This window comes from Narcine bancroftii, chromosome 9, assembly GCF_036971445.1.
Source record: "Narcine bancroftii isolate sNarBan1 chromosome 9, sNarBan1.hap1, whole genome shotgun sequence".
Taxonomy (NCBI): Eukaryota; Metazoa; Chordata; class Chondrichthyes; order Torpediniformes; family Narcinidae; genus Narcine; species Narcine bancroftii.
Genome location: NC_091477.1, coordinates 50,972,258 through 50,996,070, shown reverse-complemented (window position 1 = coordinate 50,996,070; position 23,813 = coordinate 50,972,258). Strand labels below are relative to the sequence as shown.

Here is a 23,813-nt window from a genome sequence, read left to right as displayed (position 1 = left end):
TAAAGTTTCGGTTTTGTCAAACTCAGGTACAATATCTGAATTTAGAGCTGCAAGATATTGCACAATGACTTGGCCCCATGTGGGTACAAACTATACTTAACATACCAGTCCTGATGAAATAAAAAAAAGTGCTGTCTTTTCTCAGTATGATAGGATACGGCCACCAGTGGATACCCAATTGCCGGGAATTGAAGCTATCTTAACAGCAGTGTTGCGGGGTGCGGAAGAACAGGTTCAGTGGTGACTGCACTAGTCACTGACACATCCACACCTGTCTCCTGAAGAGTGTTTCTGATCTGTCGGATGTACGTTGGGGATTTTTCTTCATTATGATGAGAATTCTTCTGTCATCAGCAGTGGAGTCTTCCTTTGGACACCAGTCCCTTCGTGGTCACTGAGCTCACCAGAACACTCTTTGTTCTTAATGATGTTCCAGACTGTTAATTTGAGTAATCCTCAGGTTTGGGTGGTGCCCCTTACTGTTTTATTCTTGTTTTTCAGCCTCATAACAGATTCTTTAACTTTCATTGATATAACTTCTGTCCTCATGTTGAAAAATAGCAACTACAGACACTAAAGTTGATCAAAAGCTTAGAAGCAACCACATTAGTGGGATTGTATAAATAAAGGTGATGAGACTGCAAACTGGAGGGAGATTGAAAACTTGGCTCAATGTCACCAAAACTAAGGAGCTGATTGTTGACTCAGTGATCATTGGGGGGTGGGGTCAGAGGTGGACAAGGTGAGCAAATTTAAATTCTTGGGAGTCACTATCTCAGAGGATCATTCCTGGACCCAACACACCAAAGTTATCGTGAAGAAGCACATCAGCTCATCTATTTCCTCAGAACTGGTAGGACACCAGAAATCCTGGCAAATTTTCTAAAGAGGTGTGGTGGAAAATGTGCTGACCAGCTGCATCATGGTATAGTATGGGGGCACCAATACCCTTGAGCGTAAAGGCCTCTAAAAGGTAGTGGACATAACCAAGGAAATCACAGGCAAAGCCTTCCCCACTATTGAGCACATCCACATGGAATACTACTGTCGGAGAGCAGCAGCAATCATCAAAGACCCTCACCACTCAGCACAAGCTCTGTTCTCACTTCTGCCATCAGGAAAGAGGTATAGGTTCCACAAGGCTCACACCACCAGGTTCAGGAACAGGTGCTCCCCCTCCACCATCAGACTCCTCAACAACAAATTCCATCAGGGATTCATTGAAGGACTTGTACTTGGGTGCTTTATTGATTTTCTTTTCTTTTTTTATACTCTCTGTATTGTACAGTCAGTTTGTTTACATTCATTATCTTCTTACAGTTCTTTATTTGTTTACATGTTTACGCTGTGTACAGTTTTTTTGCATTGCACTACCAATTAGTGGTAATTCTGCCTGGCCCACAGGAAAAAAGAATCTCAGGGCTGTAAGTGATGTCATGTATGTACTCTGACAATAAATCTGAAATCATAGCTCTCTTATGTATGCACCAATGAAGAAATTAAACATACCTCAATACTCACAAACAAAATGTCCCACACCTTATGACATTCAATCTCTCCTTGTAGGGTAAACCCCCTCATCTCCAGAATCAACCTGGTAAACCTCCCATGCACCACCTCCAAAGTATATCTTACTCAAGTAAGGAGACATTTTTATAATTTATAAATCCCTCTGTACAATACGCTGCAGTCTTTCATCATTTAAATAATCTATTTTTATTTCAAAGTGGGTGAACTTGAGCTTAACAGTTCTTTATTGTACCTGACCTGTCAGACCATTGACCACATCCTTAACCTATTCTCTGCAGACTCACTGCATTATTTATGCAATTTGTGTTTCCACACAGTGTAGTGTCATCAGCAAAGTTAGAAATGCTACACTCGAACACTTCTACCAATGTCTCCTCACTTGCCAGGAAGGCACAACAGCAACTGCACTTCCTGCGAAGACTCAAGTGGACAAGGCTACTGACCACCTTCTATAGGAGCTCTATCGAGAGTGTCCTGCATCACAGGTACGAATGCTGCAGAGAAATGGATCGGAAATTAATCCACAGGACCATAAGAGCAGCATGGAAGATCACTGGAGTCTCCCTTGGTACCAACCCCACCCCTACCCCCGCCATCAATGGGATCTACTGGGATCATTGTCTGAAGAGGGCACGCAAAGTCATTGAAGACTCCTTCCACCCTGCTAACAGTATCCTTCATCTCCTCCCCAGGGAAGGAGATGCAAGAGTATCAGCGTCAGCACCACCAGTCTAAGGAACAGTTTCTTCCCACAGGCAGTGAGATTGCTGAACGACCAAAGGACCTGCTCCCACTCACCATGTGAGACTCATATTCACAAAACAATATTTATTTATTGTTGATATGGATACTTGTCCTGCATATGTACTATTTGTCTATGTGTTATGTCTAGTTGTGTGTCTGCGGACTGGAAAACACTTTCATTGGGTTGTACTTATGCAATCAGATGACAATAAACTTGACTTGATTTGACAAATTGTTAATGTATATAGAGATCAGCTCTGGGCCCTGCGCCAACCCCTGTGGAACTCCACACACCTCTTATTGCCAACCAGAGAAACATTTATACCAACCCTCTACTTTCATTCGGGTAACCAATCCTCTATCCATGGTAATACATCCCCAAATCCATGCATCCCTATTTTATGGATGTCTTTTATGTGGCACCTTATTAAATGACTTCTGAAAATCCATGTACACAACACTCACCTATTCCCCTCTATCTGCAAAGATCTTTGGTAATTTTGCAAAACATGATCTGCTCTTCATGAATCTACTATGCTGTGTTTGCAAATATCTCTCACTTTTTCTTCATTAATGAAAGCTTCATGCATTTTCCTGACCACAAAAGTTAAGCTAAACTGGCCTGCAATTACCTGCCTTCTGCCTACATCCTTTTTTAAACAGAGGTATGATATTTACTGTCTTCAAATCCATTGAGATTTCCCCAGAGTCCGGAGATTTTTCTTTGTAAATCACCACCAGCACATCTAAAATATATTCTGTCATTTGTTTCAACATGGGGTGCATTCCATCAAGACAAGGGGAATTTTTTTCCTTCAGACCCACTAGTTTGCTCAGCGTGATCTCTCAAGGGATAGCAATTGTATCAAGATCTTCACCTCCCATTTCATCTTTAACACTACTCTTTGACACATTGGACATGTCCTCCACAATGAAGACCCGCACAAAATGGTCATTTAAGCCCTTGGTGATTAACTTCCAAAGGGCCTACGTTCACTTTAACCTCTTTTTCTGATTTATATAATTATAAAAACTTCTACTGTCTGTTTTTATATCTTGTGGAAAATTTTTTTTTCATAATTTATCTTTCTTTTTCACTTGCTTAATGGTTTTTGTTGCTTTCTAATGTTTTATCGATCTTACGGTTTTCCATGACCCTTGACAATTTTGATGAGGTAATGCATGAGGTAGAAGGAGAGTTTGGACAAACTTGGGTTGTTTTCTCTCGAACTTTGGAGAATGAGGGGAGACCTGATTCCATATTTATTGTCAGAGTACATATATGACATCACATCCAACCCTGAGATTCTTTTATCTATGGGCAAGGCAGATTTACCACTTATTGGTAGTGCAAAAAATATACACAGTGTATACATGTAAACAAATAAAGAACAGTAAACAGACAATGAATGTAAACAGGCTGACTGGGAAATACAGAGAGAATTTAAAAAATCAATAACATGCATAAGTATGAGTCTTTAAATGAGTCTTTGATTGAGTTTGTTGTTGAGGAGTCTGATGGTGGAGGGAGAGCAGCTGTTCCTGAACCTGGTGGTGTGAGTCTTGTGGTGCCTATACCTCTCCTGATGGCAGCAGTGAGAAGAGAGCGTGTGCTGGGTGGTGTGGATCCTTGATGGCAGCATTCCCTGAAGTTCTCGATAGCGGGTAGGGTTTTGCCTGTGATGTCCTGGACTGTGTCCACAACCTTTTGGAGGCCTTACGCTCAGAGGTATTGGTGTCCACATACTAGACTGTGAAGCAGCCAGTCGGTACATTTTCCACCACATGTCTTTAGAAATTTTCCAGGGTTCCTGGTGTCATACCAAACGTCCGCAAACCCCTGAGGAAGTAAAGGTATTGATGTGTTTTCTTCATGATGCCTTTAGTGTGTTAGGTCTAGGAAATCTTTTGAGACAGTGACTCCCAACAACTTAAATTTGCTCACTCTCTCTTCCTCTGATCCCCCAGTGAACACTGGTTTGGATACCTTTGGCCTTCCCTTTCTGAAGTCAACAATCAGCTCCTTAGTTTTAAATTTAAATTTATAAATTTTAATGTAAATTTAGACATACAGCATGGTAAGAGACCATTTCAGTCCATGAGTCTGTAACACTCAATTTATACCCAATTAACCTTCAACCCTGGTATGTTTTGAATGGTGGGAGAAAGCCGGAGCCCCTGGAGAAATCCCATGCAGACACGGGGAGACCATACAAACTCCTTATTGACAGTGCCAGATTCTAATTCCAGTCCTGATTGCTGGCACAGTAAAGGCATTGTGCTAACCGCTACGCCAACCTTGCCACCCATTTTGGTGACATTGAGTGCTGGGTTGTTGTTGGTGTATCATTCACCCAAGGGTTTCAATCTCTCTCCTGCATGCTGACCCATCACCTTTCTTTATACAACCTACTACAGTGGTATCGTCAGCACATTTGTAGATGGTGTTATTGTCATACCGAGCCACACAGTCGTAGGTGTAGAGTAGAGCAGGGTGCTAAGAACACAGCCCTGTGATGTTAAGGAACAGATGGAGATTGTGGAGATGACCTGATAGAGCTTATGAAATTATCAGAGGTATTGATAATGTATACAGTCAGGATTTCTTTTTCCCCAGGGTGGAAAATGTCATATACCTGGGGACAGATGAGGGGTGAGGAGGGGTTTAAAGTTGTGGTGCTGGGCAAGACACAGGGTGATAGATGTCTGGTATGGTCTGCTTGAAGTCGTGGTGGAACCAGATGTTTAAGAGGTTTCTGGACAGACACATAGATATGGGAGGGAAACAGAGGGATATGAATCATGTGCAAGCAGCAGTTTTACTTTAATTTGGGCTCATGTTCAGCTTAGACGTGGATCATAGGGCCTGTTCGTATGCTGTATTATTTTATGTTCACTGAATATCACCACTTTTTACCTTTCAATGGAAGGATGATCCTCTGTTGACATACTTATCCAGAGCGGTTGACAAACTGCACATTATCTTTCAGTAGTGGTTGGTGTTAATAGTGTTTAAGAGCTGGACTTCCAAGGCCAATTAAAGTCGGCTCATTTCATCCTTGATACATGTGACTGGGAAACACTAGTGTAAATAATTTAAACACAGACAGGAGTGGAAGCAGAAAAAAACACGTGTGGCAATGGGTTAACAAGGGTCCACCGTCACTTTGTTGTGCACTTTCTGAGCTGTTTAATGTCTAACATAAATATGGATATATTAAAGACATGAGCAAAAGAAATTAGAGCTTGATGGTCCAGATGCTGCTTCCCCCCACAACCCTCAATTCTCCTACTATGCAAACATGGCTTAAATATTTTATTTATATATTTACTGCTTCCTGTATATCTACTGCTTCTTGGGCAGAGATTTCCACAGATTTTGTACTCTCTGGGAAAAGTAGTTCCTCCTCATCTCTGTCTTAAATGTACTCTGAATCGTAAGGCTACATGCTCTAGTTCTCATCTTCCAACATGGAAAAAATTCCCTCATCACTTCCATTATTTTATTAATTAATAAAATAATTATGTATATATTTGAAACTGTGTTACCAAATCATACCAATCCCTGTCTCATCCCTCATCCTCCCCCTTTCTACTGTCTGTCTTACCTCTACATCTTGGATCTGCTCCAGGGTCTTGTCCTGAAACATGAAACGTCCCTTTCCTTCCACGGATACTGCTTAACCTGCTGAGTTCGTTCAACCGTTTGATTTTTTTTTGATGCAAAATGAAATGATTGTATAACAATGGGCCCCTATTGCAGTGCAGTGTTTAATTATTGGCCATGGGAGACTTGACATCACCTAATGGGGTGCCTTTCTTTTAAAGAATTTATTTTCTTGTTCTTCAATTGAATTTAAGGTCATTTAATAACTCAAGCCTGAACCATTGGTTTATCTGACCTGCTGAGCTTCTCCAGCTTGTGTTTTAAATTCAATTCACTGTGTCTGTATTCTTTCATATTTTACTTAAGGTATAATAATGTAGTTTATTGAGAAGTACCTGTTCAGCTGCGGCAAGTAAGAATTACTGTACGTTGCGTATGACAATAAACATATTCATATCAAGGTCTACAAAGACAAACCAGGGAATTACATTCCAACGAGTGAACATCAATAATAGGAAAGTTACTGAAAGGCATCCTGAGAGATGGATGATCTACCTGTAATGGACAGGCAAGGTCAAGGTAGAGAGAGCCAGCATGACTTTTTGCATCGGAAATCATGTCTCACAAATTTGATTGTGGTTTGAAGTGGATTGATGACAACAGGGTTATAAACATTGTCTACGTAGACTATAGGAAGCCCTTTCACAAGGTAGACTGGTCAGGCAAGTCAGATCACATGGGATACAGGGAAAGCTGGCCAAATGGAAACAATCTTGGCTTGGTGAAAGGAGTCCGAGGGTGGTAGTAGAGGGTTTGTTTATCAGATCAGAGACCTGTCACCAGTGGTGTACCATCGGAGACAATGCTGGGTCACCTTTTGTTTGTCATCTATTATAAAAGATATGAATATAGGTGGCATGATCATCCAGTTTGCAAATGTGGCCAGAACTGGTGCTATGTTGGACAGGTTGTCAGGGTCCACTGCGAAAGGAAATGGCAGATGGCATTTAACTTGGACAAGTGTGAAATGGTACATTTCAGGAAGTTAAACCAGGCCAAGACACAGCGAGTGAATGGCAGGACCCCCAGCGAGTGTTGCTGAACAGAGACAAGGGGTATAAGTACCAAGTTTCTTGAAACTGACGACATAAGTGGTGAAGAAGGCAGATGGTATGCATATTCTCATTAGTCGGAGTCCTGAGTGCAGGTTAAAGCTGTACAAGGTACTGGTGAGACTATAGTTCTTGCATTGTATTTTGTTTTTGTCATGTTTGGAGGGAATTTATTAACCCAGAGTGGGTAGAGAAAAGATTCACAAGAATGGAATGGAGGACTGGAGGGTGTGAGTCACAAAGAGAGATTGGGTAGGATGGGACTTTTTCCTTGGAGGGCTGAGCTCACAGAGGTTTGTAAATTCACAAGGAGCATGGATAAGGTGAATGGTCACAGCCTTTTTGGTAGGGCAGCAGTGTATAAAACTAGAGGGAATTGATTTCATGTGCAAGAGGAAAGATTTAAAAAGAATGTGAGGGGCAAGTTTTTCCACACAGAGAGTGGTGAGTTTATGGATTGAGCTGTGCAGTGGTTCTCAACCTTTTTCTTTCCACTCACTTTCCACTAAACCCTATGCTCTGTGCTCTGTGATTAGTAAGGGATTGCTTAAGTTGGCATGTGAGTGGGAAGTGAAGGTTGAGAATCACTGCTCTAGACCCAATTGTTTCTGAAATAATTTGCTTGAGAAAAATTGTCATGGGCCCATTTCCTTTGGAGTTATGAAACCATGCACATAAAGAGTCAATTAGGTACGATTAAAACAGTGGTTTTCAAACTTTTTCTTCCCACCCACCGACCACCTTAAGCAATCCCTTACTAATCACAGAGCACCTATGACAAAGGGAATACTTAAAGTGGTATGTGAATGGAAAGAAAAAGGTTGAGAACCACTGTGATAGAGGAAGTAGTAGAAATGAGGACAATTACAATGTTTAACGGACATTTTCACACATACACAGGTAGGAAAGGTTCAGACTGATGTGGAACAAACACTGACCAATAGGACAGGCTGAGGAATGGTCCAGCCAAAGCCTCTTTAGTCCCTTCCTTGAAGACTGGCTTTGCACTTTCAGCTAGAAGCTGACGCTACCCTTTTATGTATGAGATTTTCAGATCAATTGCTGCATGAAAAATTGGAGCTAATGTACTCCATGCAATTTTCAGATTAAAGTACCTAAAATATCTACCAAAAAATTCACAATTAAATGCAAGGGTATTATTGAAATGTACAAGTCTTTGATCTACTGATCTTTCAGAATTGGAGTTTAAACATTAACAGTTAATTTACTTAACCATCGTTCTGCTGGTGAGAGTTAAAGCTTCATATTCTAATTGGCATGAAGCCCTTTTTGGATCAGTTTACAGACTTTACCTTTAAGTCAACCAGCATAGAATCAATAGATCCGCAGTCCAAGGTGAGACCATGCAGAGCCTAAGCCACCCACGATTCATCAAAAGAAGTATGGTTATGTGCATATTCACCCATAATAATAGGATGCCCACATCTAAACTCCTGAAAACTGACAAATTAATTTCATTCGCTCTGCGCAAGTCAGAGAAAGATCCTTCCATTGACAGTGGTCTTTGCAGGTGAGCACTTATTTCGGTATACAGGTATGCTCCGTTTACGAATACTCACATTGCACATATTTGCTTTAACAAAGAAACCTGTGTTCTCTATCCGAAATAAATTTGAATGTGGTTGCTTTTACAAAAATAGCCTTTAATAGTAGTGAATAGGTTTTCGCTTTACGCCATTTCAGCTCATAAAAGGTTTCATAGGGAACGCTCTACTTTCGTAACGCGGAGTGTATTTGTATTTAAAAAGAACTTAAGGTGCTAGGATATTTTCAGTGCACTCTCTGACGCGTTCCAGAGAATAGTGTATTACAGTAAAAAAAAATACATTGGGAAAACATGAATAGTCTGACATTGGCTGATAATGCATATGGACTTAATAACAGAGTGGATCTTTGTTTAATTGTTGTGCATACATTTTCATCAACAGAAAGGGCACGTTCTGCTTTGAATGCTAGGCAGAGATGGCCTCAACCTGAGCTGGTTGCCCTCCCACATGGATGGTATTAAAAGGGAGACCGAGACTGAGTCTTTCGTTTTGGCTTGCTCCATCAGAAATAAATAGTCTCTTCATATTCATCCAGTTGAGTCACCTTATTATCTGCCTTGCTTTCCCTCAAGGAAATACCTACAGCTTGACATCCTGAATTTGAACATTTTCAACCATGAAAGTCACTCAGCACATGCTCCCCTCCAAAGGTCAAAGTATTCTTCCAATGGTTCACCATCCAAAATTGCAAAGTTTCAGTGGAAATCTGTCTAAGGAATCGCACACCCCAAGCATCATTTCTGCACTTCTATCTACCTGTTCCATGGAGATGCAGGGTTAACAGCAGAGAGCCCTTTTAATTGCTTTTAGATATAAATCAGGCCCTTATAGATTTGTGGCAATTTTTTCTTGCCATTCCATAATTAAGTAAATATTCCGATTTACCCTTTCCTATTTATGGATTATTTAACTTGTACTTTCTCTCACTGAACTCTACTTGTCATAGCTGCGTCCACTCTCCCTGTTTCGCTGCACTCTTGTACATTCTTGCATCTCCTTATATAATTTAACTCATGTGGCACTGAATATTTTTTGCACCATTGGACCATTTCTCTGCACCCTTCAGCTACAAAGAAAAAAGGCTGCCTTATAAATTGGGGAAAGCCGGGCTGATTTGGGACATGAGGACCTTAATGAACGAGATGGGAATGGATAAACAAACAGAGCAAACTATTGTCAAACTAAGCATAGCTCGAGAAATAAAGAGGGCAAAATAGATTCAAGGAGGGAAGAAAATGAGACTAGAAGAAAATCAATAAAAAGAACATGATTATAATTTTCTTCATCAGTTGCACTTGACCCCAGAGAAATTAAGGAAATATAAGTTTATTTCTTCTAATTTATGTTTTAGGTGCCATAAATAAGTTGGTTCTTTTTTCCATTCTACTTGGTCATGAGAGATGGTGAAACGTTTTTGGAATAGAATTAAGGAACTTTTAGAAGCTATATTTAAATTTAAAATTTCACTTGATCCTATGGTATTTTTACTGGGTTATATTAATAAATTAAGTTTGAGATTAAAATTAGATAAATTTCAAACTGGTTTTTTGAGATTGGCCTTAGCTGTGGCTAAAAAATGTTTGGCAATTACTTGGATAAACGAGAACGATTTGAATATTCAACAATGGCATTTGGAAATGTAATCTTGTATTCCATTGGAAAAGATAACATTTTATTTATGTAATAATTATTCCTTCTTGATTGAAACCTGGAGCTCGTATATGAAATACATGAGGTTAAATTTGTAGTAGTTTCTTTTCCCACAATTTGATTGTGTTGCCCCAAACCATGGCAATAATTGGAGGCTGTTATATTATTTGATCTCCTCTTCTATTCTATTCTCTCTTTCCTTTGGGGTAGTTTAGAGGGAAGTTGGGAGGGGTGGGTGGGTTAGGGTTGGGGGGTGGGGTTTATATGGGGTAAAATACTTTGTATTTATTCATATATTTATTGTATGATTTATTATGATCAATAAATAAAATTTTCAAAAATAAAAAAGAACATGATAAGGTAAAAGAATCTTTAAACCTCTGGGCAAAATTTTGATGATGTTGTTAATTACAGTGGTGGAGTCACAGAGCATTGAAACAAGCTCTTTGGCCACCATCTCCACGCTGAACACCAACCACCCATCTGTGCTAATCCCATTACATCCATAGACGTATATGCATTAGCATTACATTGCTTGCCCAGATACTTTAAAAAAAATGTAACCAGCATTCACTTTATTGGGAAATTAAAGCAAGTATAAGGAACATATTCCTATTTTTTTAAATCATGGTGCTGCCGGGGCTGTCGCAATGGGAGCGCTGCTGTTGGGGTGGACCTAGGAGAGTGGCACTGTTCCGCATGGTCCTACCGCCTCGTCCTAATGCCCAACAGCTCTGCACAGACTTTAAACAGCCTGATAATGGAGCCGATGTGCTTTATCTTAAAATCCTGCAACAATCCTGTTGCTGTGCCTAAAATGGCAATGCCTGTGCTGGGCAGCAGACTACGAGGGATTGCAGACTCTGTGGGAGCCACGGAGCAGCGCATGGCAGCAAAAAATTGGAGAACACCCTTTGTTGAGAAGTAGAAGCATAAGAGATTACCCTACCGGGAAGGTGACCATGCCAGCCGCCTCGCGAGGGGCTCAGTGGCTGAAGAACCCACACATGCTGTAAACTGTTAGCAACTTGCTGTCAAAGGACCCATGCAGCCTGAGGGCTGCTGGAGACTGACTCATAGGGACCAAGTATCAGAACCAGGACTCAAAAATGGCTCCCAAAGGGCCTTAGACACTGAAAGTTTCACGATTGTATGGAGGTTTGGATCTGGAGTTCGGGTTACTAATGGATCGGACAAGAATCTGAGTGGATGCAGAGGCTGTGAGAGCACTGGAAGTGAATCCATGGACACTTGGTGTTTCTGAAGGGATTCTTTTTTGCTTCTTTTTTTCCTACTGTTAGAGGTGCCAGGCAATGCTAATAGCGGCTCTTTGTTTGGCAGACAAAAGGAAATTTCATGTATATTACATTTTATGTTATCACATGACAATAAAAGGAATCTTGATCTTGAATCTTTATCTTGATCTTGATTCTGTTAGCTATGAGGTCTAACAGGTGGTATGATTAGCGTAGCAGTTAGCGCAACTCTGTTACAGCACCAGCAAATGGGGTTTGAATCCCACACTATCCGTCAGGACTTTATATGTTCTCCCCGTGTCTACGAGGGTTTTCCCCAGGGGTTCCGCTTTCCTCTCACCCTCCAAAAAATGTACTGGGGGTTGTAGGTTAATTATGGTGTAACTGAGTTTGTGGGCCAAAAGGCTGTGTTACTGTGCTGTATGACTAAAAATATTAAATTAAGTACCTGCTGCAGTTGAGAATGCAAATATATGGGTTCATAATAGTACGAGAGATGAAGGAATGGAGTCTGAATGGAACCAGCATATCCTGCGTTGGTTTATCACTTCTAGTTTGTGCATTAATAGTTGTTAGCCTTGCACGGCATAAACCCTGGGGAACAACATTGCCCTTCTTCACCAGCGATCCCAACAGCCAATGTCTGGGAAAAATGAATGACTGCAGATACCCAAAAGGTACATAGAATGTTGGAGAAACACAGCAGGTCAGGCAGCATCCCTGAAAGCAAAATATAGTTGACTCTTCAGGGAGAAACTCTCCATCGGGAATAATAAGAAATGGGCATATGCTTGAATAAAAGGGTTGGACATAGGGTTGAGGAGCACAGGTTGGCAGGTGGTCGTTCAATGCAGCGGCAGGTAAAATGGGCGAAAGCATAAGAAGTTGGGTGGTGAGAGAAGGAAGAGGCAGAGAGCTGAGGAAGATGTACTCTGATTGGAGGAAGGGAGGGGAGGGGAGGGAGCGGAAGCAAGGAAGGGATGGATGATGGGCAGGTAGAGAGGGTGGGGGAGGAGGAAGTAAAAGAAAGAAGGTGGAGTGGTGCCAGAGAGATAGGGAAAGCAAGGAAGGGGTTTTAGTGAAAACAAGGGAGAGATTTCTGGAAATCGGAGGTTGATGTGGATACCAAGGTCCTGTTCCTTCAGTTTGCATGTGGCCTCAACCTGACAATACTTGATGACCTGGACAGTCAATAGAAATTAATGTGGCTGGCTTCTGGGAAATACAGGATGATATGCCACGCAACTGGTGTTATACATTTTATTGAATTTAAACATACAGTACAGTAGCAAGCCCTTCTGGCCCACAATCACTAGCCCATGCTGCTCAATTTACACCCAATTAATCAACAGTGAGAGAAAACAGGAGCCCCAGGGGAAATCTGACGCAGACATGGGGAAAATGTACAAACTCCTTACAGACTTCGCTGGATTCAAACTGTGGTCGCCAGAGCTGTAACAGTGTTGCGGTAACCACTACACTAACCGTGCCACTCTATGGGTTGTGGGAAATATTTGGTTTTATTTGGGTATCCAGATGGTGAAGGGGCTAACTAACACATGAAGAAGACAAAATTTAACTTTTGCTGAAAGGAAAAAAATCTATTTAAAACTTAGAGATAGCAATTGGTGAGATTGGATACTTACACTGGACGAGACACATGGTTACTAATGCCAGGATGCATTGCGATATGCTCATTGTTTCAATATTAGCATTGACGGATCTTGCACACAGCTTCTGAGAGATACATAACAGATCACAATCGGTCAGGAGCTTTCAGAGAATTATGCAATCTCCTACATCGACACAGCCTGCAAATATTTTCCCCTTTAAAATGGCATCTAACATGTTTTGCAAGTTGCTATTGAACTTGAATCCTGCAGCTAACGCATTATGGGGCAAAACAAATTCCTGTGGAGGAAAAATAGCACCTTTTTCCCTTTTCGGTTCCTACAGCTTAGCAGGTCATTAACTTACTTTTAATACAGATCTTTTTTCTAAAGCTTTCTGATCAGTAGTTTCCAGCTCTGATTCATCAACAGTAGCTGAAAAAAATCCTGCTCATAAGGTAATCACTCTGTGGTCTTGAGATTGCAAAATCCTTTCATGCAAGTACACCATTATTGGAATTTTTGAATGATTTGAAAGTAGAGTTTCTTACCTTCTTTCCTTTACAGCTTTTATTGGCACAATATTCCCTTGAGAAAACTGCGAACACACTACGTTCTACTTCAACTCACAAGTGTGGTAGGATTGGAAATGGCAACATCTAACAAGCACAATAATATTTTTCACTTATTAGCAACTCCTACATCCTCAAAAGGGGAAGTAGTTCATTGAGCAAAAAAGGTAATGAATATTCAAAAATTGCTGCTTACACATGGAAAAGGGATTCCACCATAATCAGCAATAATAGTGTGAATTCAATTTGTGGAATGAATGAAGGGCTTTCAAAGGAAACATACTGAAAGATACATAAACAAAGTGCTGGAAGAACTCAGCGAGTGAGGCAGCATCCATACAGGTACTATTAACTTTGCAACCACACAAAAAAACTTTAAACCAAGGTTTAATGCAACTTAATCTTTATTTGCACTCAGATTATTTAAGTGTCCAGTTCTTCATTTTGATATATTGTTTTAACTCTGGAGTGAAACCACAATCGTACATATTTGTCATTATGTAAATAACATGACATTTACTGCTCTCACTGGCCGGCTGGTGACTCATCCCCTTTCTTCTTCAAAAAGACGACCATGCCACCCTCCAATTCAAGTCTGGGTCTGTGTGAGTGACCAACACAGGTATGCTGTCCATCTCTTGCAAATAGAAGTCTTCAGTGTCAGCACCGTCAGACTTTGTGGAAATGATCGTGTGTCAAACTCATAACTTCTTACAGAATTGTAAAATTCACAGCTTGGACAAAAAAAAACTGTCCATGCGAGCTGAATCGTTCAGGGCGCAGTCCTCCGGGGGCTGGAGTTTTTCTGAGTTTCAAACTTTTTTCAATGCCCTCGAGAGTTAAACTAGAAAATTTGCTGATGTTGGGGAAGTGTTGGAAAAGTTCAGACGGCCATGCAGCATTAACAGAAAGTAAAAGGAAATCAATGTTTTGGGCCTAAACGCTTCAACAGGAGTCTGAAGAAAACAAATAGGTGCCTGAATAGAAAGGTGGGGAGGGGTAACGGGGAGGAAGAGAGGAGAGGAGAGGAGGGAGGAGGGGAAAGGAGGAGCACAGGCGAACAGAGAAGTGGTAATAGGTGATTACAGAGGAGAATGTAGAAGCTGAGAAATAATGGGGGAGAGAGCAGAGGGCTAAGAAGGTAGCTCTCTGATAGGAGAAGGAAGGGAAGGGGGAGGAGGTGGAAAAAGAGGGGTTGGGAAAGAGAGAGAATGGGGGAGGGAGTTAAGGGAAATTAGAGGTCGATATTGACGCTCTCTGACTGAAGACTACCGAGATGGAATGCAAGGGGTTGTTCCTCCAATTTGTGGATGGCTCTGTTTGGCAGTGCATGAGGCCAATGGGCAGAAATGTCTGTGTCACAGTGGAGTGTGGAATTAAAGTAGCTGGTCACTGCGACGCCTTGCTCTCTGGAGGTCTCTCCCTCTCACACACAATTTACATGCGAGAGCCAGAGCCAAACTGTGGACGCCAAAATGCCCAAGAGGCTACAAAAGTCTTTATTCTCTCCAAAATGTCCGGCGCCAAAATATCTGGCGCTAAACTGCGGGCTCCAAAAGATCTGATTCCATAATCAAACACTAATGGGTATATTCCCAGCATGTACCCGGCAGATAACTTTAGAATACATGAGGGCATGAACAATTTCACTTTATTCTATTCAATGGAAGGTGGGGACAGTGGGGTGGGGTGGGGGAGATGAGGGGGGACCAAGGGGACTTATTACTAAAGCTCAGCCTGGGAACCAGATGGTAGTTAATCTGCCACTGTGAACGTGTGAAAAATCTGTGGCAAATGTCTCAGCTAAATTAGAAGATGCCGTGAAGAAAATTTGCCCTTTACAAAAATGCACTGATGAGGTGAATAAAAACAGGGAGAATCAGAGATACTAAATGCAAATGTCAGATCTTCCACAGCAGAATAGGGTGCTTTCGATGGAATTAGAAGATGTGTGAGGAAATCATATTTTACATGAAGATGAAGTTAGTTCTGCTGACATAAGCTGTTTCTCTGAAGTAATTTCTCAGTACCTGGAGATGTGATATCATAATATTGAGGAAATGCAACAGCAAGATCAACAGCTGCTGGTGACTTCCTGACCTTGAGGATAAACAGAAAAAGAAAGAACAGATCTTCACAGATTTCTGAACTTTAGCTGAATCTTGTTGATCCCCTGAATGAACTTGTGGAGCCAGAAGTCATCAGATGCAACTGGTGGAAAGAGACTGGCCATGGAATGTAGATACTTTTGTTACAAAGACATAATATTGTGTTTCTGTTTTTGTGTTTTTTTTCAAGGGGAAAGATGTGTTGTTATGAATGTAAATAAGAACTACATTTCCCAGCATGCAATGAACACAGTTGGGTGGAAATGGGAAGTGACATATGACGGAGATTGTTACTGGAAATAGGTTGAGACAGCTCAAGGAAGATAAAGTCAGTTAAGTGTTAAACCCATGTAAAGTCCTTCTTGAAAGAACAAATATAACACATATACAATTATGAAAGGAATAGATAAGATAGAAGCAAGAAAGTTGTTCCCACTGGTAGGTGAAACTAGAGGAAGGGCACAGAGCCTCAAGATTCAAGGAAGTGGACTTAAGACACGAAGAAGAATTATTTATCCCAGAGTGAAGTAAAGTGAAAGATGTTGACACAATTTGCAAAGATATACATCTGGCACTAAGGTCCAATCCGTAGCAATTGCAGAGTTACGTTCAATGCATAATAGGACAAGAGCAGCTATTTCGGAGGGACAGTAGCCTGGAGACAGCTGTCTCATAGCAGCCATCTATAGAGGTATTTGAAATCAAGTTAAATTTTAAACATAAAGCAGAAATCGTTTGAAATACTTTATGAGTTAGGATCTTTCATGGACTGAAAAGTAGTTAACCATTCAGCTTGATAATTGGTGCTATTAGTTGTGAACAAGGTACTGGCTTTAATGCCACCTATTCTGAATTATGACTGCAATATTATTTATAGACATGCAAAATAATGTTTTGTGAGGATTCCTTGACCAAAGAGGGAATGCTTTTTTTAAACCTGTGTTCTACTGCACATTCTGAAAATTGACTTTGTCGATGTTAGGGAACACAGTGAACCTTTCTTAAAAAATAGAAATTTTTAAGAGTAAAACAATTATGTAATTGGAGACCAGTTAACTAAATATATGGCTTAAATGACTGGAATCATTTCTAAGGGATGGTATTAAGGCTTCATTAGGAAAGGGACAGATTAATCTGGGTCACCTTATCACTTTGGTATAGATTTCACTTTGTGATATGTACCAATCCCATTTCTCTGTGATCCTTGCCTACGTAAGTACTCAATATATCCGGCATCTACGGTGATTGGTAGACTTACACTGAACAAATTTCACTTGTATGAATATAGAGATCGTAAAGCATTTTACTTTATTTTCAGTCACATTCTTTGAAAACGTTTAACTGTTGCTGTATCTGCAGGTTCCTCCCCTACAGATCCACCTGAAAGATGATCAATAACATTCTAGATAATTAACCCTCTCCCCCAAATTTACAGATCAAGCCTCTGAAGGGGGTGACTCTTACTAAGCAGGGATAAGGAGATGCTTCAAGAGAGTCACCCTAACAGTGAGCAGCATCAACCAGCCCTTCATCCTGGGCGACACCATTGCTGTTTCACACAAATTCATTCAAATTGTTGCTATGAGCAAAGCCCGACCAAGACACCACGCTGGCTGAATATTTGCTGCCATCTACACCGAAGGACCTTCAGAGAACATATACTTTTACAATTATAAACTTTAAAAAAAAAATTCTATTAATTTTTCTCAATTTTTTTTGCTGGTTGCTTGAATTCTGGATACCAGGGGTTTCGCTGTATAAGTGCTTACATATTCTTACTTAAGCATCATGACAGATCCAAAATTATGTTTGTGTGTGCATCATCTTAAATGCTGTTAAGAATTGTTGCCACCATCTCCTCCTGCCTCAGGCAGTATATCCAGATTCTGTCCACCCTCTGAGTAAAAGAATTGTTCTCTAATTCCCCTGCAAATTGTTTATCTAATTATTACAGGGAATTGAACCTGGACTGAGACCAATCAGACTCAGACATCTGTTTCAGCAAATCAATCCTCATGAGGGCATTGGTTCCAACATTACATTGATTCATAACCAGCAGGTCAACCTATTATTTTGAACAAGCTAAAAAAATTGCACACAACAGCTCTTAATAATCCACATCTTTAATTTATTTCTAAGAATGGGTTAGTGGTTAATCTTCAATTATATGATTTACATACTTTTTACATCATCTTAATGAAGAGTGCAATTGATGGATGAAGCCCACAGCTGTACAGTAATAAGGCTACTTTCTCTAAATATATATAAAAAAAGATATTGTAAAATACCAAACATCCTCAGGCCACTGCTTAGTGTTTATCAGTGAATGAGCAAAGTGTGTGTGGTTTTTTTTTAAGCTGTGGTTTATGACAATGTCATATTGGCTGCCCAGTCTCTTCCAGAGACTTCAATGGAAAAAGGGATCGGATGGGATATTCTAGCAGCCAGGATAGGAACAACACTGTCCCAAGTTGAGATAACCCTGTAGAGTTGTGCTGCAGTTGGAATCTGCTAGAGAGTCGCAGCTGTCCTGCATTTCATTGCATTACACTCTCGCCATGGGCAGCTGATGGATGTGCCATTTTCTTTTTTTTTTGCAGACTTGCTAATGAATATAAACAATGTCTAATCATTCAAATTCAGATTAAAGCAACCTTTTCTTTTTTGCAAAGTACAAATCTCTGTTCCACTGAAGTGATGGTATGGTTCATTCCTGAGATTCAGTGCCTGGAGATTCTGAGCATTTCTAGTAAGATAAATCAGCTTTTGTATATAAAGAATTGTGGAAAAAAAATCCCCAAATGATTAGTTTTGATTTGATAAAATTCCGATTAATTATTGAAAAATTATTCACTGATTTATTTTGCTTATTTTTAATGTTAGTTCATATTTATAGTTACCAACTCTAAATTCCTCCCTATACCAGAAACAACAAACCATATTTTAATCACAATTATTCAAATAGATGCCAAATTTAGTTCAATACAAGTCCTACAGTGGAATGTTGGATGGCATTTTAATATAAGTCAAAGAAAATCAGAGTAAGGGCAAGGGTCATCCTTGGAGAGATTAAAAAAAAGGAATCAAATAGATCAGCAGAGATGGAAGAATAAGAGAGGAAAAGAAATACATGGGTATGGATATATAAATGGTGAGATATGTAGAGTAAGAATATCACAGAAAAAGACAGAGAAAGGTAGACTGAGAGAAAAAGAAGTTATTAAAAAATGTAAATGCATTTAGAGGTAGAAATAGAAATGCATGGACAGCCAGGAATTGATATGAACAGCTATATAGCAGCATGGTGAGATGGATGTCAGCGTCAGCCATTAGCAATATGGAGATAGATAGGTAGGCAGATGGATAAACAGATGGATAGCAGATCATTTAGACAAACACATGAAGGTTGTCAACCCTCCTGGATTTTCCTGGAGCCTCCAGGGATACAGATTAATATTCCAGGATACTGCTGCCAACAGCCAAATTGGATGAGAGCGAAATCAATATTGGGAATTGATAAAAGAAGGTTGCCCAACAAGGCATGAATGAATGTGCCAGTGCAGTTGGTGTGGGAAGGTAATGCTTTGCAATGTCAGATTGATATTAGTTGGGGTAGAAAGTGTGCCCCAATTGGAGCTTGCGCGATTAAACGGTCTTGATATACGCTCAGGTGGTGTTGGAATCCCAAAGAGGGTTATGTCAATTGATTGAATGGGATGAGCACAGTGAGAGAGGAAAATAAAATTGTCAATTATGAGGCTATGGAATGTTACTTTGGGACCATCGGAGCGGTTAACAACATGAAAATGTGATACATGTGGTTCTGAGAATATTTGCATAACATGGGAAAGACCCAAGGTGTGTAATCATTGAATAATAAACAAGAGTATGGTGTTTTAAAGAAACACCGACTGCTTGCAGTTTAGGAGTGCAGTTTAAAACACATATCTACATGTGTTTTTTTTAAAAATCAGAACACATTTCAGCCAAAATAACCTTTCTTGAAACCTTCATTTATGTGAGTTACAAGGCAGGGTTGTCACATAATTTACCTTCATCTTACAGTGATGCTGCGCCAGCCACTCTTTGCGTTGAAGCTTTACATTTCATTGAAGATGACTCTCTGTGTGTGCTTTTGCTCATTAATTGGCACATTTACATGAGTTCCCTGACATAAATTTGATGATATTTTGTGCTTGCTAATTCCAGAGGAAGTAACACTGCGCAGATGATAGAAAGTGATTTTTTTTTCTTAACCTATTTCAGACAGAACAATTGTTGCTGATGGTCTTTCCATACCCTCCCTCCATTCCAGCATACCCACTGGGTGAATGTTGCCAGAGAGCAGGCTCTTCAGGAACACCATTCGTGGGCTAGATGTTCAACTGCAACGTCAAGCTCCCCCTCAGCTGCGTTCTCTTTGTGAGTACAGTACTCTATTCCACATAATGTTAGACAAGGCCTTTGATTAAGACTGTCCTTTAAAAACTCGGTGTCCTGGCTGTACATTTTTGCAGCATCTGGAATGTTTTCAAACTGTGTACTTGGGCAATATAAAGCTATAGCCCCATGCTAGTAAAAGTTTGAATCCAGCTCACCATGACATTCAGTAGTCAGAGAAAAAAAATCTCATGCCATGAATAAATGCTCACAGTCTTCAGGATATGAGGTCAGCATTTTATGCATTGTTCCATCCAAAAGGGCAGCTTCCTCATATTATAAATACTTTGATATTTTCAATGGAAAAGCTGGATAAACTCAGTAAACGATAATGACAACCCTTCAGCTGGATAGAGTTCAAATAATTCCTCTGTCAATCAAATTTGATGACCACATTGCTACAGACGCCAGGTTGATTTTATGCATAAAATTTACAGGTATATGTAACATTGCTTCATTCATTGCATTTTTCTCTGGAGAAATTATTTTGCTTTTTTAAAATTTAAATTTAGACATACAGCATGGTAACAGGCCATTTTGGCCGACAAGCCCATGCCGCCCAATTTACACCCCATTAACCTCCACCTCCAGTACTTTTATCAGGGGAAGTTTGCAAGTTTGGTTTATCTGTTGTTTTTAGTAGACTGTTTACTCATTAATTTACTTAGTTTTCTATGCAATATACTTTCTGAATGATAGACCACATCCAGTTCATTGGTTGATAGGTATTTGGAGCAACTACTGTACTTTGTAGGACAAATCTTAAATGAGCATTTACAGGCCCCGCCCCAAGTGTACAGTCAGATTTGATGCGACATTAGCAGAGGGTTCACAGCAATACTCAGATGAATAAGAGCATTGGTTTACATTTGAAAGCCGATTGGGATGGGAAGCTTGCTGAATAAATTAGAGGTGTACAAATTCTGTGCAAGGAGTTGTAATGGAAATGCATGATTGAAAGATAATAAGGAGAAGTAGAATGGGAGAAGGATTTACAGAACAAAGTGACCCACAAGTGAATGACAAGTTACAGAAGGACATATAATCTGCAGAGTTTTTGATAGATATGTAGATAAAAGCCTGTGCCTATTTTATTTCCATTGCACAAACACACAGTCAAGGTTTACCCGTAAAAAGAAAAGTTACCATGCACCACTCCGTTCAATTTTGTATCAGGTGTTGCCGATTTTGTGTTGCCTCTTGTGTTATTGAACTGATTGCAGGCATTGGTTCTATGTTCTTTCAAACAGCTCCCAAGAACTCCACTCTGTCGCTGTGCTCTTTTGCTTGCCTGCCATTTGAATCATGCTGGAGGTTTGCATAGGCAAATTCCTTTTCTCGTCTGCCGCTGGTCTCAGACTGTGTTCCCTGAGTCTGCAGAGAGGGACAATTCAAGATGTGGCTTAAGGTCAGTTTCATCCTCACTCACATTCTTCCCTATTCACTCATTCCCTCCCCCATCCCTATCTCATGCTGTCTCATACTTGGTTTTCTAACATCTCCCTCTTTCCCAGTTACCTCCTCCATCCAGATGTCTGCATTTATTGAATTCTGTCCTCTTGTTTGTGCCCATCTTTCATTGTTTCTTCATTGGCAGTTTGGCTCAAGGTCAGAAATTTGTTAACTCCTTCACCTTGATCCAAAACTTCTCCTTTCAGACACTTCTTCAGATCTAAGTAATAGCAAGTGCAATAGCAAGTGGCGTGACTGAAATGGCCCAGTATCAAAAGTTTGCTGCAACTTTTTATCATTCTAAAGCACCTGTCGCAGCGTTATTTTGGAGTAAAAAATATCCAGTGAACCCAGGAAGCTGATCTCGTGTAATCTCAAATAGTCAGAGTGGACAATGTGCATCAATGGAATTAATCACCTTGCCTTTGATTCTGCATTCCCATTGACATAGACTGAGGGCAGTGAACCTTATTATCTTAGCCTTACATTGCGCATGTTGAATGAAATGAGATTTGTAAAGTAGATGCTTAATTGTCCCTATAGACATTGATTGAAGGGTCTGTTTCAGTGTAATATCACTCCATGACTTTGTTATATATATTTTTCCACACTATGCATTCCTGTTCCATTTCGGGAACTGAAAATTTATTTGTAAATTGATGAAATGCTACTCATTTGTGCACAATCAGATGTCAGAAATACATTATCGCAGAATCTGGGCCATTTTTGGAACTTTAAATCATCAGTACAGGCTGGTCTGAGGTTGTCCTCTAAAATGATGTAATAATGCAAGGTATGGGTACTCATGAGCTCTAAAGAGGCTTGTGCTACGGCATGAACATTACACAGGGAAAGGCCATTTTGTTCTAGCGCCAGAAAAGGAAAACACTGAAATCTATGGGTTAGGCTGACATAGAGGTAAGGAAGGGTTGGTGATCACTGGAGGGAGTTGTGAATAGAAATGTGATGTGATTGATGATTAGTGGTCTAATGGAGTCAAGGACTGGTTGGTGAATGGAGGATCCTTCATCCCACTATAATAATGCAGAAAGAAAAATCTGCATCAATTAAAATAACTTTTACAAACCTTTTTTGGTGTCTGCACTTCAGTGTAAATCACAGGTTGGGAATCACTCTCCAACTCTTGCCCTGAGACCACACAAAAGAAAAGGATAAATGAAAATAGAATGCTAATTCACATGCTCTTTAACCTCCCAGGAGAACCAAAACATAATACGAAAAAATATACTCATCTCGTTCTCTGAACCACATTTGTTGTGGAGGTTGGGAATGTCATCAAACAGTGAAATTCCTGGGCTGACACACAGCTGATCAGGAAGAATCTGAGAGAGTGGTTAAAGTTGAAATGGCACTGGCCCAATCAGGAAGATTAAATTGAATTGTAGCTTTTACTTTGTGTCTGGCATCTGTTCATTACTGACATTTCCTGTTTTCATTTCAATCTATTCATAAAGACTCAGGAAAGAAAGCTCAGGCAAAAATAATTAACCTTTGGTGGGTGAATCCAAGACAAGAGGGCACATTTAAAACAGTGATGAGGAGAAATTTCTTTAGTCAGAGGGCCATGGATTTGTGGAATTCATTGCCACATACAACACTGGTGGACGGATCATTGAGGGAGTTTACAGGGGTGGTTGATAGTTATCTAATTAGTCAAGGTATCAAGGGATATGGGGAAAAGGCTGGAACTTGGAACTAGATGCAAGACCAGTTTACCTCAAAGTGGATTTGTGGAGCAGACTCGATGAGCCGAATGGCCTACTTCCATTGCTTTATCTTGTGAACTGTCAAACAGAACATGTTGTAACAATACAGTGTAGCCCAGAGACAGCCCATGCTGATGAAGACAAAGGGATCTCCTACAGAATATACCTTCATGAATCTGCAATGTTATCAGTGCAAGTGACTGGAAAGCTAGAGTACCTCATGGTGTGATAGCTTTACATTTGTCCCACTTGTTTCAATAAAAAAAACCTAAGGGAAACACTCACTTGCATTGGTTTATTGGGATTATTGGTGATTATTTCACAAGTACTAATGGAGATTATGACAAATATTTAGAGCGGAAGTTTCCCCAATGAATAGAATAATCTTAATTTTGCCTGCACTATGTTTAATTGTAAAAGCCTCTCCATATTTCCCC

At 40.2% G+C, this 23,813-nt stretch overlaps 2 protein-coding genes and 1 long non-coding RNA gene across 8 annotated transcripts in view; 1 reads left to right on the top strand and 2 right to left on the bottom strand.

Moving 5' to 3' along the window:
- LOC138743618 (sialic acid-binding Ig-like lectin 16) overlaps window positions 1–13,719 on the bottom strand; it is a 107,220-nt gene extending 93,501 nt beyond the window's left edge. For 3 of the 4 annotated variants that reach the window (XM_069899139.1, XM_069899143.1, XM_069899144.1), the window contains exons 1-2: window positions 13,629–13,719; window positions 13,114–13,204 (exon numbers count right to left, since the gene is read on the bottom strand). In XM_069899139.1, the coding sequence (XP_069755240.1) occupies window positions 13,114–13,165 (52 nt within the window). In that variant the 5' untranslated portion in view covers window positions 13,166–13,204; window positions 13,629–13,719. The remainder of the gene's footprint in view (window positions 1–13,113; window positions 13,205–13,628) is intronic. The other variant, XM_069899140.1, reaches the window with a different exon arrangement.
- Window positions 13,720–14,185: 466 nt separating this feature from the next.
- Window positions 14,186–23,813, top strand: part of LOC138743621 (uncharacterized) — a 109,095-nt gene continuing 99,467 nt past the window's right edge. Inside the window, exons 1-4 of one of the 2 annotated variants that reach the window (XR_011344961.1) lie at window positions 14,186–14,271; window positions 20,024–20,179; window positions 21,448–21,605; window positions 22,868–23,537. This is a non-coding gene — a long non-coding RNA (uncharacterized lncRNA). Of the gene's footprint in view, window positions 14,272–20,023; window positions 20,180–21,447; window positions 21,606–22,867; window positions 23,538–23,813 lie in introns of those variants that run through there. The other variant, XR_011344960.1, reaches the window with a different exon arrangement.
- LOC138743619 (B-cell receptor CD22-like) overlaps window positions 17,903–23,813 on the bottom strand; it is a 50,205-nt gene continuing 44,294 nt past the window's right edge. Inside the window, exons 7-9 of one of the 2 annotated variants that reach the window (XR_011344959.1) lie at window positions 22,737–22,798; window positions 21,344–21,571; window positions 17,903–18,503 (exon numbers count right to left, since the gene is read on the bottom strand). Coding sequence is in view for 1 of the 2 variants with exons in the window: in XM_069899145.1 (XP_069755246.1) it covers window positions 21,440–21,571; window positions 22,737–22,798 (194 nt within the window). In the remaining variant the exon portion in view is untranslated. Of the gene's footprint in view, window positions 21,572–22,736; window positions 22,799–23,813 lie in introns of both variants that reach the window. The other variant, XM_069899145.1, reaches the window with a different exon arrangement.